This window comes from Triturus cristatus, chromosome 10, assembly GCF_964204655.1.
Source record: "Triturus cristatus chromosome 10, aTriCri1.1, whole genome shotgun sequence".
Lineage (NCBI taxonomy): Eukaryota > Metazoa > Chordata > Amphibia > Caudata > Salamandridae > Triturus > Triturus cristatus.
This window is the reverse complement of record NC_140593.1, coordinates 1082792414-1082812632: the sequence shown is the minus strand read 5'-3', so window position 1 is coordinate 1082812632 and position 20219 is coordinate 1082792414. Positions and strand designations below refer to the sequence as shown.

Below are 20219 nucleotides of genomic sequence, written 5' to 3'. Positions count from 1 at the left end.
CACATTCTTGACCTTCTGAAAAAGCCCAATATGGATCCAGAGCTTCCCCTTAACTATAGGCCCATATATCCTTTTTACCTTTTTTTCCAAAGCACTTGAAAAATATGTTCACTCAGTCACTTCTGCATTTCTTGAGACTAACAACATTTTGCATCAAAGCCAATCTGGGTTTCGCCCTAATTTTAGCACCGAAACGGCACTTCTGGAAATTTCGGAATCCATTAAGGACGTCTTGGACAAAGGCGGCAAGGCTATGCTGATATTGTTAGATCTTTCAGCAGCCTTTGATACCGTCCCTCACAGCCGACTCCTGAAGAGACTCCAGGAGGCTGGTTTTAGAGGGACGGTTCTCAAACGGTTTGCCTCTTTTCTGTCAGGGCGCCAACAAACTGTTTGGGCTTCACCTTTTTCCGCCTTAATCCCCCCCTCTGGAGGTGGGTGTACCTCAGGGCTCGGTGCTTAGTCCAACTTTATTCAATCTGTACATGTCCCCATTGGCTAGTCTAGTTGAGTCGCATGGAGTTAAAATAGTGTCGTATGCTGATGACACCCAACTCCTTTTTACATGCGACAAGGATTCAGAGTTCAAGGGGGAAGAAATTAAGGCCTGCTTGTCGGCGGTGTTCTCCTGCCTCCAGCTGAATGAACTTAAATGTAATTCTGATAAGTCGGAAATCATCTTCTTTGGCTGCCCATCTAACAACTTATTGGCAGAACTGGTGGCCTCAGGACATGCACCCTCCCGCTAACCCGGTGTCGTCCGTAAAAAATCTTGGTGTAAAACTGGACAATTCTCTGAGTATGAAGCCACAGGTTCAGACTGTGGCCGGTCAGTGCTTTGGCTTTCTGAAAATGCTCAAACAATTTCTCCCATTACTTTCGATCCCTTACAGGAAAACTGTGGTCCAGGCCTTGATTGGTTCTAGGCTGGACTATGTAAACATTCTTTATCTGGGTCTTCCAGAGTATCTGCTTACCCGTCTTCAAGTACTGCAAAATGCTGCGGCCAGGGCCATTCTTTCTCTTGGCCCCAGGACCTGGATGTCTGCTCATTTGAATTCTCTCCACTGGCTCCCGATCCGTAAGTTTGTTACAGTTTAAGGCCCTGGTGCTGGCTTTTAAGGCCTTACATGGATATGGTGCCCCTTACTTGAGTTCAATTTTATCATCCACAACGCTCTCTTCGCTCCGCCTCATTGGCGCTAGTCTGTACTCCGGTGGTGAAATACTCTCGAATCGGAGGCCGCTCCTTCCCGCTGAGAGTGGCAAAACTATGGAATGATCTGCCACCTGCTGTGAGACTTCTTCAGGATCTGCTTCCCTTCAGAAAAGCCCTAAAAACATGGCTGTTTCAGCAATAACGTAACACTTTGCGCTCTGCACACTTTTCCTGCCTGTCTAGTTCAGTCACATTCACCCAGCGCCGGGACACTCAGAGTAGCTCAGCGCTTTATAAAACCCCGGTTAACATAACATCCAGTCTCCGGGGTTGAGGGCAGACAGGACCTGAGCCACCGTGAGCATTTTGAACTTCTCCTTCCGAAAGAAGCGGTTGAGGGCTCTGAGGTCTAAGATAGGACGCAGGACTTTGTCCTTCTTGGGTACCAGAAAGAAGTGGGAGTAGCAACCACTACCTACTTCTGGCACAGGGACCCTTTCGATAGCTCCCTTGGCCAAGAGAGTTGCAACTTCCTGGTGGAGAAGGACCAAGTGATCCTCCGACATGTGATGAAAGGTTGGTGGCATGAAGGGAGGTGTAGTCTCGAAGGGGAGGGAGTAGCCGCTTTGGGCTATCTACAAAACCCACCTGTCCGACGTGATGTTCTACCATTGGGGCAGGTGATGGCGAATCCTGCAGCCCATTGGCCTCTGGTGGCCCTGAAAGGTCGGACTAGGAGGGTTTGGAGGCTGCTGCAGGGGGGTTAAGAATGGACTGGCCCGCCTGCTGGCCCCCAGACCCATGGTGGGTCCCACGTCCGCGACCACGCATAGGCTGGGTAGCTTGCGTGGCTCAGTGGCTAGACTGGGTCGAACATGGTGGGGGCATCTCTTCCGTAGACACGAAAGGGGTGAAAGGCAGACTATGTGGGGCGAGAAGTTGCTGTGAGGCCCAAGGACCTGGCCGTAGCCCTAGAATCCTTGAAGCGCTCACGTCTGCCACTGAGCGGGTGAGTAGGCCCAGGCCTCCTCCGGGCACTGTGGCAGCACTTGCACAACAGTATCCCACACTGTATGGATATAACGGCCCAAGAGGCATGCGGTGTTCACCGACTGCAGCTCGAAGCTGGCGGAAGAAAACATTTTCTTCCCAAGGTGGTCCAGCTTCTTGGATTCCCTAACTGGGGGAATGCGCCCTTTGATGACGAGGCTTATATCACCAAGCTCTCGGGTAGGGTGTTGGGAGAGGAAAAGTGTGTCACCGTGGGCTGGGCGGTTTGCGTCGGGCAGCCCCTGTGCTGGGCTTGGACCAAGTGCACAGACGGACGCCAGTAAGGGCTTCATTAAAAGGCAAAAGGGGCTCCAAAGAGGCCACTGCCAGTTGAAGTACCTCTGTCAGGAGGTTATTCCTGACTGTCACCGTAGGAAGATACAGGCCCAAGGTCTCAGCCACCCTACGTACCACTGCGTATGAAGCTCCCTCCTCCATAGCCACGGTGGGGGGGGGGGGAGCATGCCAAGGTCTGGGAAGGTACCGAAACCACTGGCACCACTCAGTTCCTCTCGCCAGTCCGGCTCGTCAAGCTGGTCAGCCAAAGGGTCCATAAACCCTTACCAGTCCTCCTTACCCTCCTCTGGTTGCCATTCAGGCCTGAAAGGGAACACCAGGGATGAACAGAGGCACAAACGTACCTTCCGGCGCCGTCACTGACGTCGAGTCAATATGGTCTGGCGCCGTGTCCAATTCGGGGGTGAGGCTGGGGTATGCAGGGCGTCGTCACTGGAATCTGCGCCAGGGAAGGTACCGTGAGGTCGACCAGCATTGATCCGGATCCAGGCTTGGATCCTCAGGGGCCATCTAGCACCGAAGCCGGAGCCGCCGGCATCGAAGGCCCAGGGCCCCCAGACAAGTCTGCGGGGTCCAAAGGCGCGCCGGCGGAGTCGGGCTGCCCAAAGATGCCGTGAAGGGCTTCGTAAAAAGCTCAAAGCTGGGCAGGCGACGCTCCGGCTCCGGGAAAAGGAGGGAAGCACGGAGCTGTCCCAGACGCAGTCTCCAAAGACAGAGCTTGAGAGCGACGGCACTCCAGGTCCAGCGTCACGTCAGCCGACGGACGGGGAGAAGGCAAAGAGCGATGGTGCTTCTTCGCTTCTTCTTGTGCTCCGACTTACCCGAGGAGTGCAAAGACTTCGATGATGAATGGTGATGGTGGCTCTGCGACCAGTCCGAGACCTTCCTCTCCACCGGGACCTCAAACGGCACGGAGCAGACGTTAGGTTGTGGCCGTGCCCCAGAGGCACACGAGGTGGGGGTCCGTAAATAACATCAGGTGGTTACAGGCCTCGCACGGCTTAAATCCGGTTTGGCGATGTGACATCCCTCGTGCTACCAGGAGTCGAATTCTCAAAAAGAGGTCAACAAACGTCAAGAAAATGTTAGTCAAAAAGTGACTAAGGGGCAAGCTCTCTACGGATCTGCGCAGGCTGGCCCGTAAAAATAAAAAACAGACGTCAGCGATGGTGTCTAAATAGACACCGCGACGTCATCCCGGCGAACAAGATGCAGACGACTTACGAGTCGATCGCTGCCACCTACCGACGCGCAGGGGTACTGTTAAAGAAAAATCTACGGATCCAGTCTGACGCCCGGGGGTAATTCTAAAGGTAAGTCATCTATAACTACAGTGTCTTTCAGATCCCAGCTGTTAGTGAAGATAACGATGGCATAGAGAACCAGGTTGAACCTCACCCCTTATATCCACTTAAAATTTAGGAAGTTAAGGTCTGTATGCAAACTTAAAAATATTAACATGGGGTCCCATCCCTCCAAACAAAAGCTCCAGGAGCTACTGGCAGGGTATGCTAAGTATCATCCTTCTGAGAATGGTGAAGACCTCTCAAATGAAGGAGAGGGAGGGAGGGATTGAGGTTAACTACCAACCCCCTCCCACCCTCCCACTTCATAGGGAAAGAAGGGCCCCAATGCCCCTCAATCCAAGAATACAACTCACAGTACCTAGATCCCACACAGGTGGGTCAGGCACTACTGAGGACATTCAAGACAGCCTCAATGAGGAGACCAACCTTTTAGTAAAGTTGACAAAAAGATTGGATCTGGAGACCAGACTCCTGGCTCTAGAAAAAGAGAGCAGAGATGGGCTTAGCTCCCATCAATGGTGGCATCAATTTACTAAATAAGGAATTACCAAAGGGATTGTCCCTAAACATGAAGAGGATGATGATATCACAAAATGGTTCACAGGCTTTGAGAGGGCCTGTGAAATGAGAAAAGTGAGGAAGTCACACTTGGGTCACTCCTTTGGGAACTGTTCACTGGTAACTGCAGGAACAGACTCCTGACCCTTACAGGGGCAGATGCTGGGTCTTATGACCTCATGAACTCCGACTGAGGGCTTTGGACTCACAACTGAGGAATATTGAATTAAGATTAAGGGGGGCTCACTCAATCAAGACATTAGATGGTTGGTTAACTGGAATAATGTGCATGATTTCAATGGACTTTGCCATTTGTTTATGAAGGAACATATTTTAAGTAACTGCACAAATGAAGTTACATCAGCATTTGGTAGACCTAGATCTAATTCCTCCCCAAGAATTGGGAAAGAAGGCAGACCATTGGGTCACGACTAGGGTAACAAAAACAGCCACTGGGGTGAACAAAAGAGGTTACAAAACCTCCCCAGGGGAAAGGGGATGAGAATCCCAAAGATAAAAAGCCTGAGTCTTCAAAGGGGCCCCAAAAACCTGTACAGGGGGGTGGGTCCCAAAACTCTTCCCAGTCCAGTAATAGATACACAGGGAAGAACTTTGGTCCCCTAAAGGCCTGGTGCCACAACTGTAAGAAGTTGGGACACTTAACTGGAGATGCTACTTGTCCTAGCAAGAAGCCCCCTAGTCCTCCTACAGCTACTACTGGTGTAGTAAGTCTCCAGATGGGATCAACAGTGTGCCCAGAGCAAAGTAGGAGTCACACCGAAGCAGTTCTAGTTACTGAGGGTGAAGTTGAGTTTACCACTTTAGCTGTGTGTCCTCCCAACTTAAAGAATTATTTGCAATACAGCTGGATCAATGGGACTAGAAATAGAGACCCTGAGGGATACAGTGCTAGTGTCACTATGGTGAGAGATGCACTGTTTTCCCCAGAGCAATTCATGATTGGGAAAACGTACCCAGTCATCAACACTGACAGTGTTACTACTAACCATGCGATGGCTATGGTGACATTAGACTGGGGGTGAGGGGTTGGGGGTGGGGGGTTACTGGCCTGAAACAGATAGTCTTCCAGCGGCCTAGCGGTTAGGTAATTACCTGGAAACCTCTGCATGGGCTGAGGTAAGATTAAAAAACTATGTAGCAATGCTGGAGATCCCTGAGATGGTGTGTGTCAAGATTAGAGCACAGAGCCGAAAGCAGGGTGAAAAAGAAGTGTTGGAACCTAACCTTCCAAGAGGGAAGGCAAGAAGAATGGGTAACCAGCTTCTGAACGGCAAAAGAATCAGGACCCCTCTCCTCAAGGAGAGAACTTGGAAGCCCCAGAGGGAACTGAGCCTATGGAACTTGACCCGTACCAGTTTGAGCTCTTAGGCCCAGGGGAACCCTCTAGGGAAGAGCTGTGCCTTGGACAGCAGTCCTGTCCAACTCTTGAAAGCCTAAGGTAGCAAGCTACTGCACAGGAAAAGAGGTATGTCAATGGTACCCACAGATTCTACTGAGAGGAGGGACTACTGTACACTGAGGCCAGAGAGCCCAGCCCTGGAGCCACTAGGAGAGTGGTAGGGCCTCAGAAGTACAGGGAGTTCTTACTTCCTTTAGCTCATGACATCCCCTAGCTGGACATGTGGGCCAAACCAAAACTTGGGAAAGGCTAGTTAGCCACTTTTACTGGCCCCAGAAGTCTCAGAATGTAAAGGAGTTTGTCAGCTCCTATGTCCCCTGCCAAGACAGTGGCAAAACCGGTGGACACCCAAAGCCCCCCTTAATTCCAAAACCAGTGGTTGGAGTTCCCTTTGAAAGGGTAGGTGTGGACATAGTGGGTCCACTTGAACCTCCCACAGCATCAGGAAATAAATTCATAATGGTGGTAGTGGATAATTCCACCAGGAATCCTATAGCAATTCCCCTTAGGACTACTAAAGCTCCTGCAGTAGCCAAGGCCCTCATTGGTGTCTTCACCAGGGTATGGTTTCCTAAGGAGGTGGTTTCAGACAGAGGGTCAAACTTCATGTCTGCTTACCTGAAACATAGGAGGAATGAGTGTGGAGTGCAGTACAAGTTTACGACACCCTATCACCCACAAATTAATGGTTTTGTTGTGAGGTTAAACAACACATTGAAAGGCATGATTATGGGGCTCCCTGAAAAGCTCAAAAGAAGGAGGGATGTCTTCTCACCATGCTTGCTTTTCGCCTACAGAGAGGTGCCTCAGAAGGGAGTAGGGTTTTCCCCCTTTGGACTTCTGTTTGGCCATCCTGTTAGGAGACCACTCTGTCTTGTAAAAGAGGGTTGGGAAAAGCCTCTCCAAGAACCCAAACAAGATATTGTGGACTACGTACTAGGCGTAAGGTCCAGAACGGAAGAGTACATGGAAAAAGCTGCCAAGAATCTGGAGATCAGCCACAACCTCCAGAGGCACTGGTATGACCAAAAAGCTCCACTAGTGGAGTTCCAACCAGGGTAAAGGGTGTGGGTTTTGGCGATAGTGGCACCAGGGGCTCTCCAGGACAAATGGAGTGGCCCTCACCACATCTTAGAAAAGAAAAGTGAGGTCACCTACTTGGTTGACCTGGGCACAAGCAAGACCCCCAGAAGGGCGATCCATGTGAACCGCCTTAAGCTTTTCCATGACAGGGCTGACATCACCATGCTGATGGCGACTGATGAGGATCAGGAGACAGAGTGAACCTCTCCCTGACCTCCTTTCTTACTGCCCAAAAGATCGGTCAGTGGATGGCGTTATCTACTCAGACACCCTCTCTGCCCAACAGAAGGCTGATTGCAAGCAAGTCTTGCAACAGTATGCTAGGCTCTTTTCCTTGACCCCATGTCAGACAAACTGGTGTACCGATGATGTGGACACTGGGGACAGTATGCATGTCAAGAACAAAATCTACTGACAGTCTGATCAAGTCAAAGAAGGCATCAGAGTAAGTCAGCAAGATGCTGGAATTAGGGGTTATTGAACCCTCTGAAAGCCCCTGGGTCAGCCCAGTGGTTCTAGTCCCCAAACTTCCTCCACAGGGTGGAAAGAGAGAAATTAGGTTCTGTGTGGACTATAGAGGGCTCAACTCTGTCACCAAGACAGATGCTCACCCTATCCCAAGAGCAGATGAATTGATAGTTAATTTGGGTGCAGCTAAATTTCAAAGTACCTTTGACGTAACTGCAGGGTACTATCAGATTGGCATGGCACCTGGAGCAAAAGAAAAGACAACATTCTCCACACCTGATGGACATTATCAGTTTACTGTTATGCCTTTTGGTTTAAAGCATGCCCCTGCAACCTTCCAAAGGTTGGTGAATCAAGTCCTTGCTGGATTGGAGTCCTTTAGTGCAGCATATGTAGATGATATTGCTGTCTTTAGCTCCACCTGGCAGGATCACTTAATCCACCTGGGAAAGGTTTTGAAAGCCCAGCAAATTACAGGCCTAACTATCAACGCATCCAAATTCCAGATAGGGCAGGGAACAGAGATATACTTGGGCCACCTAGTTGGTGGAGGCCAAGTGCAACCCTTACAGCCCAAGATCCAGGCCATTCTGGACTGGGCAGCTCCAACAACCCAGACCCAAGTTAGGGCATTCCTTGGATTGACTGGGTACTACAGGAGGATTTTGAAGGGATATGGGTCCATTGTGACTTCCTCACAGAACTCACCTCCAAGATGCCGCCCAAAAAGGTAAACTGGACAGTTAGCTGTCTAAAGACTTTTGACACCCTGAAAGAGGCAATGTGCTCAGCACCAATCCAATTCTCTAAGCTCCAGACTATACCAAGCAGTTCATAGTGTAGACTGATGCTTCTAAGCTAGGGATAGGAGTGGTCCTATCCCAGACCAATGATGAAGGCCAAGACCAACCTGTTGCTTTTATAAGCAGGAGGCTTCTCCCTGGGGAGCAGCGATGCAATGCCATCGATTGAGAGGCCTCTGCTGTTGTTTGGTCCCTGAAGAAGCGGAGACCATACCTGTTTTGTACCCACTTCCTAGTTCAAACTGACCACAGACCTCTCAAATTGCTCATGCAGATGAAAGGTGAAAATCCTAAACTTTTGAGGTGGTCCATCTCCCTACACGGAATGGACTTTATAGTGGAACACAGACTTGGCGACTGCCCATGCCAATGCAGATGGACTTTCCAGGTTCTTCTACTTAGACAATGAAGACTCTCTAGGGAAAGGTTAGTCTGATTCTCTTTCGTTGGGGGGGAGAGGGGAGGGTGTAAGAAAGTGCCCTCTTTTTGTGGTTGCCCCCACTTTTTTGCTGAACTGCTGATGTGCTTTGAGTGTGCACTGGGTTCCTGCCAAACAGGTAACCAGGGCCCAAGTTCTTTCCCTAAACTGCATTAAAAACAAAACAAAATTGGCACTCTTTGGCCACAGGTCAGTCCCTTGTAAATGGTACCACAGGTACCAAGGCCACTATGGCCAGGTAAGGCATCTAAGGGCTGCAGCACTTATTATGCCACCCTTAGAGGTCATGTACCTTTACACACACACACACTGCCATTGCAGGCTGCATGTTTTGGTGCAGAACAAAGTGAAGAGTCGACACGGCTCACACCCCTGTGTGCCATGCCTACAAACCACTGTCCTGGCATTGGTCAGCCACCCCTCTAGCTGGGTGCACTATACCAGTGGCCAGGGTACAGGTGCATGAGCCTTGTACCCCTACAGTGTCTAAGCCAATTCTTAGACATTGTAAGTGCAGTAATGCCATTAATGGGTATATGGTGCTGGGAGTTTGTAATTACGAACTCCACAGCATCATAATGGTTTTACTGAAAACGTGGAAGTTTGGTATCAAACTTCTCAGCACATTAAACCCACACAGATGCCAGTGTGGGATTTTAATGAAAAATGCACTCAAGAGGGCATCGTAGAGATGCCCCCTGAAAAACAACCTTACACTACTGTCCACCACCAAACATGTTCTGGACCCCTGGGTCGAGAGCCTGCTGTTCGCGGGGGTCTGAATTAACGCACATCCTGGGACGAGGTGCCAAGCCTCCTTCCCCAGCATGGCCAGGGACCACCGAAGGGGAAGCTTCCAAGGCTTGCTGCCTTTGTGAGCTACCCCAGGCATTTGCTGCTTCCAGTAACTGGCCCCCACCGGTTCTGACCCCCACTTTGGGCGTGGGAATCTGCGGGAAAACCAAGTGTGGAAGGGAGGTGTGCCTACCTCTGCCAACCCCACACCTCAGGTGGGGGAGGCAAGGTGAAGCACAACTCTGAGACCCCGCTATCTTGCAGATGGGGGGACCCAGCCAACAAGAGTGAGGCATATGAGCCCCTCCCACTGGAGGGCGGCATAATATGGGTTGTACCCACCTCAAGAAAGGAAACCATTGGTCCCAACCTTTTCCTACATATAACGCTCCTAAATCTAGTATTTAGGCGCAACCCTGAACTTTGCCTCCTCAGACAAGAATCCACAAGAAGAGAAGAAGGACCGAAGAACCTGTGCTGAAACTAAGAAGAGGAGGACGCCCACTGACTTGGCCCCAGCCCTACCAGCCTGTCCCCACCTTCGAACCTGCTCCAGCGAAATCCCATTGTGTCCTGCAGCCAGCAACCTCAAGAACCCTGAGGACCTGCCCCTTTCCATCCAAGTCAAAGACTTGGTTTCCCGTGAGCACCGGATTTGCTCACCAACAGACTCTGGTCCCAGCCAAAACCGCGAATCTGCCCCACTCTGCACCCAATGCCTACGGCATCAGTTTAAGTGGCTCAACACCACGAGGAGGTCTCCCCGGCGATCCTGACCGGAGATCTGATGAACTCTGACCTGCCTCGAATCTCCAAGCGAAGCCTGTAGCCTCTTTCTGGAGGATCCCCCGACCGCGGCCGGAGCTGGTAAGAAAACCTGCTGCCTAAAGAAACCCCTGTGCCAGAAGTCCCACAGTCTTGGGTGGCCCAACCGACGGTGTACCAGCATCCCCAGGCATCCCAACTTACCTCTCCAACTGGTAGTCACCTCCAGAAGATCTTCGTCCCCGAACCAGCTGTCTTTGTTGCAACCAGAGAATCCCTATGGCACCAGACGTCAAACCAGCACCCTGCACCCAGCATCACTGCGGGTGTATTTTGGGTGCTAACTCGGATACCCCTTTGCCCTAAGCCTAACACAGGAGCTTTGCTCCCACAACCTAGTGGTCTGCTTGTGAGCAGCCACCAACCGGAGGCACCCTATCCCCATTGGATAACATTGGGCGTCAGCACTCTGCACCCGGCCGCCCTAGTGCCGTTGAGGGTGCTTTGAGTGTGCATCCCTGTCCCTGGGGGAACCCTGGTTCTTACCCCAGAATACCATCTCCCACAATCAGGTACTTACCTGTTAACCGATAACCACATTTTCTCCATAGGAATACATTGACTGGTTTTCCTTGAAAATTTGTTCTAAGTGTGGAGTTGGTTGAGTATGAACTTCAAAAACTGCAAATAACTAAAAACTGCTTTACTTACCTTTTTCTCTAGGAAATGTCCCAGTGTGGCATCTAGGCATATCACATGGAGTAGAAAAAGTAATCCATAAAGTAATCAATAGTAATCTAACAGTAATTTCCACTGTTTTTAAAATATGTACATACCTGTAACAAACACATTTTCATTCAGCTTGCTTGTATTATTGTTCAACCTGCCTTGAAAAGTTCCATTTACACTTACCTGTACCAGGCTTGCTTGGTTCTAGAAAAGAAATATAACTAAATATATATTTTTTTTATACATACAAATTGGTCTGAGTTCAGTCTTTGAGTGTGTTACATTATTTGTTACCTGAGTGTGTACAACAAATGCTTAACACTACCCTCAGATAAAGCATGCCCACACTACCACAAATAGAGAGTAAGGTGCTAGCTACTTTTACCTCTGCCTACCTTTGGGGTTCCACTGGACTCTGTGCACACTATACCTCATTTTGGTATAGTAAAAATACCAACACCAAATGCACCACTTAACCTCTATAAATTGGATCTTATAACACTTCTTGAGTAGTCCGTGTCTTTTACAAAAACTCCAATTTTATTTTGCAACAATTTATACATTTAAAAGGTCAACATTTTCACAGAACAGCCGGAACAGCCAGCCTAGGCTGTTCCGGCTGTTCTGTGAAAATGTTGACCTTTTAAATGTATAAATTGTTGCAAAATAAAATTGGAGTTTTTGTAAAAGACACGGACTACTCAAGAAGTGTTATAAGATCCAATTTATAGAGGTTAAGTGGTGCATTTGGTGTTGGTATTTTTACATGTATTTTCCAAATCTTCTTGGAACGACATTGTGTTGGCGGGTGTCGACCAAATTTGCACACTTGCGGTGATTCTATTATATCACCATAACTGATATGGGGTAATTTCCAAGACCGGTGCTGTTCTAGAGGGCTACCGCTAGCTTTGTGTTTGGTTGTGTCATTTTGGTATAGTATATACAGAGCCAGCTTCCTACATCCTTGAATCACAAATTGACGCAAGGAAGCATTTCGTGCCAAAATATAGTGCTAAATGATCGCTCTGCATTACAATTAATTATGAGCAACTTTGCACCATTTTTCCAAAATTTTGTGTAAGTAAGCAAAAGGAAAATTACATTAAATTTTGCACACTCCAAATTTTAAATTACAGCTAGGATTAAAAAGTGTCAATAGAATGCTTGCAAATGTGTTTTGTAAGGTACTGGGGATACAGTGTCTCAAGTGGATTCCTTCATTTTATGCGCTCTGCTGTGCATTATAAAAAAGAACCAATCATATGCCCACCAGTCTCACAGTCTCCAAAAGTAGTCTAAATATTGCAGGACTTCCGGGAGCTGCTGTGCCTTAAATAAAATATGGGTTTTATTCCACTAATACTGTACCAGTATATTACTAGGGGTATGGGCAAATACCCCCGTCAAAGCAGGAATCCTGATAGTCCTGCTGGAGGTGCAGGCCTATCAGAACTCAGGTCATTTGTGTGGTATGAATGCAAAAGTGGTGCCTCACGTGTTTTTAGTAATACATCCTAGTTTTCATCACTTTTCCTGTATTAACAAGCTTGATGTTCAAAGTCTGTTGCCTGGACCAGATTGAAAGGATCCACTACACTTCTGCTCTGTTATGCTTGGCTCTTGGGCAGAGTCTTGGGACCTGGTATTATTCACTTCTCATGCAGATATGTGCACTATGGGAAGGAAGCTGAACAAAGAACAGGAGGTTAGGGATATTTAAAAAGGAGCAAAGTAATGGATGCAGCTCTAAAATGTGTTTTCATGCACCGCAGATCATACGCCTCAAGCTAGAATTAACAATGGGGGTGGTAAAAAGAAAAAGAGACTCATATGAAACAGTCACACTGAATACTTATTATTAACCATTGTGTTTAAATACACGCCTACCTTGGTATGTTTTGGGTATCTGTATGTAACAAGATCAGTACTTTTGTCTTTCACTGCCCCATACCGATTGACTTGCCCACGTGCGCTCACTCATTTTTGAAAAAACAAATTTGTGGCATGGGCAACTCTCCTAGTACTTCTTTTGCAACATCTTCAGCTATTCCAGCATTGAAGGTATTGCTTTTTGTAGCAGCCTAGCAATAACTAGGTGCAATATCTATTCTGAAGTGTTTATAATTTACACGTCCCATACTTAAAGGAAATGTTTTTAGATGTCATTGCCAGATTGGAGAGGGGACACAGGAATACAATGTAGACTGGTATCATTGCAAAAACATACTGACATAGAGGAACCTTATAGTAATTCAAAGCACCTTGAAAGAATCATTAAGGTCTGCCTACTTAATCTTTCTCTTTGATTGTAGTTTCTTGTTATGTTTATTCATTATAGAAATGTTTTATCACTCCTATCTTTTATTTATACATCATTCCTCCTCTATTTCGCACCCTTTCTGTACTTTCTTTGACCTCACTCCCAAATTGTGCCCACAGGCTTGTGTTTAATGCAAAGACGAATTATTGACTGATGTATAACCACGATTGTATTTCTCTTTGTTTACTTTATAACATTTGTTATTGTTCTCACACATTTTCAAGTTGTAGAATGTCTTGTACTAACTTAAACCTTCACTTCAATTAATGTCGACTAATCAGAAGCCCTTTATTAGAGTCTTTTGCTGCAAAGAAAATCCTTAAAAAGACAAAAGAAAAGATACGATAGACAAAAGCAGAAAGATCACCAACGAGCCAGTAAGTCTGTGAGCCTTAACAGTTAGACATGTCAAGGGACAAGAATTAGGAACGTTTGAGTCTATTAAGAGAGGAGTGGTCTAGAGAAATTGCGACAAGGTGTGGAATTAAATAAGCACTTGTTGAGTAGAAGCAGAGTAGACAGGGTGATCATCTCCGATTAGGTTCAGGCTTTTTTAAATCCATGTTTGTACAAGAAAAAAATGTTCTTTATCTGCAAGGCAAAGTGTCGGCAATGTTTCATACTGGGGTCCTACAGTAAAAGAAAAGTTAAGCTTTTTGCATTTAGGATCGCTCAACTTGAACTTCTCAAGTAAAACTTTACAGGTCGCAACAATACTTTGCAATTGTCAATCATTAAATTGAGACCATACAGACTCTGTATGCACTATCCATAATGTAATCAGTGTTCACATTCTCCCTCTCTCTGGGAAGAAATAACCTTTTTAACAATACCCACTATGTGGTCTTGAAATTTACAACAGCCCAGGCTAGAATGAAGAATGAGTGCAGAAGATGACTGAATGTAGCTAATGTGTGAAAGATCCCTGTAAGCTGGAAAGTAGTGCAGATGCTCATCTAAACTCCCAAGATTAGATGGCAGCTGTCCAACTGGAAAATTCTTCTGTGATGAGTGGAATGAGGGCCATACTTTTTTATTGGTCAGGAGAATTAAGTTCATACTTAAGAGCAGAATGTTCTGAATGAGCACTTTCAAATAATCTAATTCCCAACATCGTAAATGTGAATAAGAGGAGATGTTTTTGCCAAAAACTTACAATCCAAAGTCCATCAAAGGGCACCTTACTGTACAGTTGTTGTAAATTCTCCAGCCACCACTGATGTGTCTCTGGGTTTGTGAAGTCAGGAAAAGCAGTTAGACCAGGCCACACCTGGAAGGCAAATGAGGATAGGTTTACACACATTCCATATTCTAATCTCTAGACACAGATAGGCACAACTTATGTTACCCACTAGGCATCACCATATAATGCTCACATGAGGATCAATGCTGAGCTGTCTTTATGCTTGTTTGTGACAGCTGCTATTAAAGCTTTGAGGGAACTCGCAGATGTTTTGTTGAAGCAATGTAATCAGTGCTATCAGTTAATAAGCACTTAAAAGCAAAGGATGAGATCAAGGAGGTGTGCATCTTTAAAGAAAACACATTGGACTCAAACTTCAAATTAATATTTTACAACAGAAAAATACTCAGTCCACTTATCCAGAACAGGGTATCACTTTCTCTAAAACAACATCATAGGTGCATCCCTTTAAAATGAAAAGGAAAACAAAACACATTGCAGAAAGAAAAGCTTCTTTAGCTGAAGGTGTCAGAGATGGTGAGCAGTCATCTGGTTCTTGCTGCATGGTTTAAAGAGCACGCAAATTGCCACAGGGCCACAGTTGTCTGCATGGCCATGGAAAGGAATGGCTCCTAAACTCGGGGGGGGGGGGGGGGGGGAGTGAGATGGATGTGTTAATCATACAGGGTAGGAATGAGATGATCCTCTGCCACCAATGACACCACAACAGATTTAATGTATGCAGACGGGTTTGGTTGCACTTACCATTACAAACCACTTCAAAATATACAACTTATAAAGGGATATGAAACTTGGAAGGGCACATTTTGGCAAGGAAGTTAATACCCACATCTTGATTTTGAGCTTGGCAAGTGAAGGATTAAAAAAAGTATTCATCCCACGTCAAACTTCAAACACCTCGTCCGTTGCATGGGAAGAAAAGGATAGTTCCTACAGAGGATAATCCAACTGCAACCCCCAAATCACCCAACCACAACTTTAGATATGAACAATATATTTTTTTTAATATTCTTAATTTTTATCTAGTCTGAGCCAACGATGATAACTTACCTGTTGTAGGGGACATAATGATTTCCAAAGGCAAGCTGCAGAAGGAGTATCATTCTATCAAAACCAAGAGAATGGTGGGGCAAAAAAAAAAAACACACAGAGTAGGAAGCGCGAAGCAACGAAAGAATGAAGAATGTGGCATTTGGACATCTGCTGTACACATAGCTGGAGCCTCTGTGTACCTTATTTGTCCCTTCTCCTAGTGCAGAGTTTGGTGCAGATTAGGGGCAGACAGACTGCACCACAAACCACACTTATTGCACCTCACCAATTATCAATTTTGCATATTTCTTTGTCAACGACAGAGTGAGTTGTCCACTATTTAGACAAATTCAGTTCACTGAGTAAGTTAACCCAATACAATTAGGAGCTTATGGTTGGTTTGAGATCAACACATTTCAAAGTAGTTGCTCAACTGGGACTGCAGATGATACATGGCTTAGCAAATCCTCATGGTGCAATCAAAGATCAAGCTCGATTCATCTGAAATGTTGTTGATGCTACAAATCAAGAAATCCCACTTTCTAAAGTTAAATAGCAATAGCTATCTGCACTTTGTCAGGACACAAAGCTGAAGGTATTGCTTACCATTTGGAACTTGGCGAGTGTGGGGGAGTGATACTTCAAACCATATTTTGCTGTTTCAGGGAAGGAAAGGCTATCTGTCACATGTGCGGAGAACGCACTATGCAGCAGCGTTCAATGAATTACAATTCTCAGAGGGCCATTTACTCTCAAATAGTCTATATAGTCTGTGACCATCTTGGTTATCTGGGTATACCTTACCTTGTGGGCCATGGCATATTTGCAAGGCAATCATGATAAGATGTTGCTGCAGCCATAGATCAGATTTCCCTTGCAAGAACCACCTGCTTACCTACAAATTTGTAATGAAGGACACTACAATTACACAGAATTATTTCAGGAAGTCATGTTAAAGACATTTGGGGTAGGTACTCAAGTCACAGGGAGAAGTGTTAGTGAACATATATTTAAAGTACTTACTCTTTTTGCATGTTTAGGAATTTTCAGTTTCAAATCAAAGCACAGATTTTGGTTACACAAAGATATTCTTAGGGTATATCCATTTACTGTTATAGGTAAGCAGAGACCCCCTAAATGGCAACCCACTGAAGTGATCTATTTGCCTTAAAATATCCAGCACTTTCTGTAGCACCCTTGAGCAGTCAGAGTGGTGGAGTCAAGTGTCTCAGTTTTATTTCTTAGCCCCATTACCACCACTGTCTGTCATAATTACTTGTACGTGAGCAGTGGAAGAGGCATTGAGAGACGAATAGTATGTCTCTCCAGAACACAAAGTTAGTGCATTTTGTGTACACAGATAATTCATGATTGGATTTTAAAGTAGTTTCAATTATGCTACTTCAAACGTTTAAAAAATCTTACGCTGAATTAAAACAGACAGACTTTGAAAGAAAAGTAAATTGGACTGACCAGTTTAGGTATCTCAAGAGACACAATGCAGTACAATATCACCTAGCACCTGTTAACATTTTGGCTTACTAAGGGAAAGTACATAAATTGCTTCCCTCATAAGTATTCTCGATCCTCTGGAGAGGAGGTTAATTTGTTCATTCATTTAATCCAGATTTCTGTAATGGGGAATGTTGCCGTGGGATCTGCACTAACGTTTGGTCATTTTCATAAACAGTGAATAGAAGAGCATGTTCAATGCTTATCTGGCCAATCGTTTTTTTCAACAATAATTTATTTTGTTCAGGCATAGTCATTAAAACATACAATGTATCTAATGTAGAAATCTAAAACCATATTTCAATCAGATACAAATAACCTGTGCGAAATGCCAATATTCCAACAGAACTCGAGCTTAAACAATCATTAATATCACTTTTGTTGAGCTAGCCCAAATGCTCCCAAAGATTTAATAGCGCTAAAGAGATTCGAGACCACAAAACATTCTCGAGTCAAACATAACAAAGCTTGTCTGGGGCTATTTACACACATCTTCGTCGTGAGGAGGCACACAAATGTCTTCCTAAACTCTGGATAAATTCGACAAAATACATGAATAACGGTCTGCCAAGATTTTCCAATCACAAGGCAACAGGGATTGCCTTCTTTATGGGCCCTACACCTACGAAATAAAATATTTCTGAGAGGCCCAACCTACATTTAGTTGAAACGCTATACTACTGAAAGTGGGACACCCTTTTCAAGGCCCTGCTCCATCATATTTTTAGTACTCAAGTAAATGGCATCCTAGTTGAATGTTTCAGTAGCTCACAGGATGTTTCCTCCCTTTCTTCCTCAGTGGATGATAATGCTAACTATCTATTTATTTGTTTAAATTGAGAAAGAGTGTGATCTTTTTGGCCAATATTTTAAACCACGAAGCAGGAGGAGTAAATTACTTTGTCCTTTTGTGACTTGGATATTTTTCAATTACATTGTTAGTCTGGGTGAAAAGATGCTTAACGGGGCAATGTTGAATTTACAGATTACCCATTCTCTACACAATTGTCGCTTATGCTATCCTGCAAAATTATTTGTTTCCTTCCCACCTAGGCAGCATGGAAATAGACTGCAGGTGAGTGTAGGTCACTGCTTTCAAGTTGGTAGTGGTTTTCCAGCAACTATTGGTGTCGGGTTTTTCTTTCTTTTGTAAGGTACCATTGCATGGGTTACATGTGTTCTGAATGTTGTTGCTGCCAATACAGGAGTGTGCCATTGGGAAAAATGAAGAATAATTAGAAGCCAGAAATGTAGGTGAAGATAAGCAGCCCCTTATTCAACCTCATCCAACAATTTCGCTCTCCAACTGCTTTCAACAGAATGCGCAGCCTATGACAGCCTACAAGACAGAGAATTACAAAACTGTGATGCAGGCAAGTGCAGCAAGACATTACACTTCTTCCCTTGTACCAAACAAAAGATAACCATAGTCGTAATACCTTCACTTAAACAAACACCACAATAGAAAACCAAAACAATAGTAAGTAATAAACTTGAAATTGTGTTCAAATTCCAATTTCACAGTCATGAAACGTGATCTTTCAGATACTCAGTTTTTTCCCCAAATGCATTTGACCTTGCTCAAAGAGGAAACATCAAAAATACAGACTTCCTCATCAGCACTTCTTTGTGTTTCAACTGAATGTTGTACACAAGAGGCCAGTCTCTGTGTTGTAAGGCTGACTGTTGCCCCACATCTTTGCAAAGCGAAACCCAGAGGAGATTCCATGTCATTCCTTCTCTGGTATTAACAGCATTACATAACTCTATATATTTGGACCACTGCTTGCAATCTACAGGACTCAACGTCCTATTTTTCTCTCATCAAAACTAGAATTCTTGCCATCCATCTTGGATAACAGTGGTCTCTCTCCATTCATAAAATTCAGACACACTCACCCAACCATTCCCCTAGTTCATCCATCCAAGTAGTAACTTACAGAGAGGTTTTCTCCCAAGGAATAATTTAAACAGTGCTTTACCAGTAGTACAACGGGGAGATAGTCAGTAAGCAAACAAACATAGTTGAAGAACCTGCTTCCCGCCAAACCGGTTTTCTCTGGCAAGTTAAATTTCCCCTTTAAGAGTGTGCTGAGAACGTTATACCATACCCTTCATCTTTGGGTGGTAGAGCAAGCTTTAATCTGTGTTTGATGTCACAATTCACCAAAAACGAAACATCCTGAGAACACAAATGGACTCCTTTATCAGACAACATAGTTTTTGGAAACCTTCCAGTACGTAGTCCAGGGGTAACTTTAAATTACGTTAATTTAAATCACTTAATTTAGGGAATTTCCCATTATACTTGTCATGTGAAATTCCCAAAATTAAGCCTAATTACATGCCATTTTAACATAAACAGACATTAACAGAATGCGAGTGCTGTTGTTCATAGTGCTTTCGTCTTTAGGTCTCGCCTGGCGAAAGCAGCGCAGAGAGACCTTTTGGAATCAATTCTCCGTCGTGGGCTCATGCACACGCCTGCATGGACAAAGATGGCTGCTCTTGCCATCTGTCCATAGCAGACAGCATGCACGGGTCCGTGGGACAGTGGACAGTCTGCCGCCATCTTTTTCACGCTGGCTTCCTTCAACTCTGGCTCCGGCGTGCTTTCACTTTAGACAGTGCACGCGCGCACGCGACAGACCCAGAGTTGAAGGAAGCCGGCACGCAACAATATTCCTGCTAGCAGTGTTTGTATGTCACCATCCGTGCAGTACCCAGTGAGTGGTCACAGATGAGTTGCCAAATCAGACATGTTGCTATAAAAAGCCTGCGGGGCTCTCAGCGGCTGCTGAAGCTGCTCGTCTGTTGTGAGGGCTGGAATTACACAGACCAGGTGAGTCAACAAAGCCGCAACGAACACAGCAGTGACATGCCCAGCTGACCATGTCCCCGGGGGTCCCCGACGTGCGTTGTACTGGGTAACAGGCAGGCTACCCGTGACCTAAACCACGCCCATTCCTTCCCACGTCGTACAATCTTCAGCGCACGATGTCCGTTGAACCATGCAGCTCGACATGTAAACCGCTCCTGGAGGTTCGAGTGCCTCGGAGCCACATTAGTGCCAGTACGTCTCTTACCTTGCTTTAAACGAGGCGATACCCTAGGGTAACGATACCTGGAGGGAAAGCTACGTGTGCAGAGTGCCATGTAAATGAGCTTCCGGGGGAACTGGGCTCCTTCGTTGCACCAAGCTAATACACAGAGTGGACCACACACTGCGATTGACGTGCGTTTTTACAATTTAAAGTGGGGCACGTGTTTGATGT

General features: G+C 45.7%; 1 protein-coding gene across 1 annotated transcript in view; it reads right to left on the bottom strand.

Moving 5' to 3' along the window:
- The window catches only part of LOC146796600 (lysosomal alpha-glucosidase-like), an 854317-nt gene that overhangs the window by 385591 nt on the left and 448507 nt on the right, over window positions 1-20219 (bottom strand). The window contains exon 10 of the mRNA XM_085629244.1: window positions 14353-14466. Within this exon, the coding sequence (XP_085485370.1) occupies window positions 14353-14466 (114 nt within the window). The remainder of the gene's footprint in view (window positions 1-14352; window positions 14467-20219) is intronic.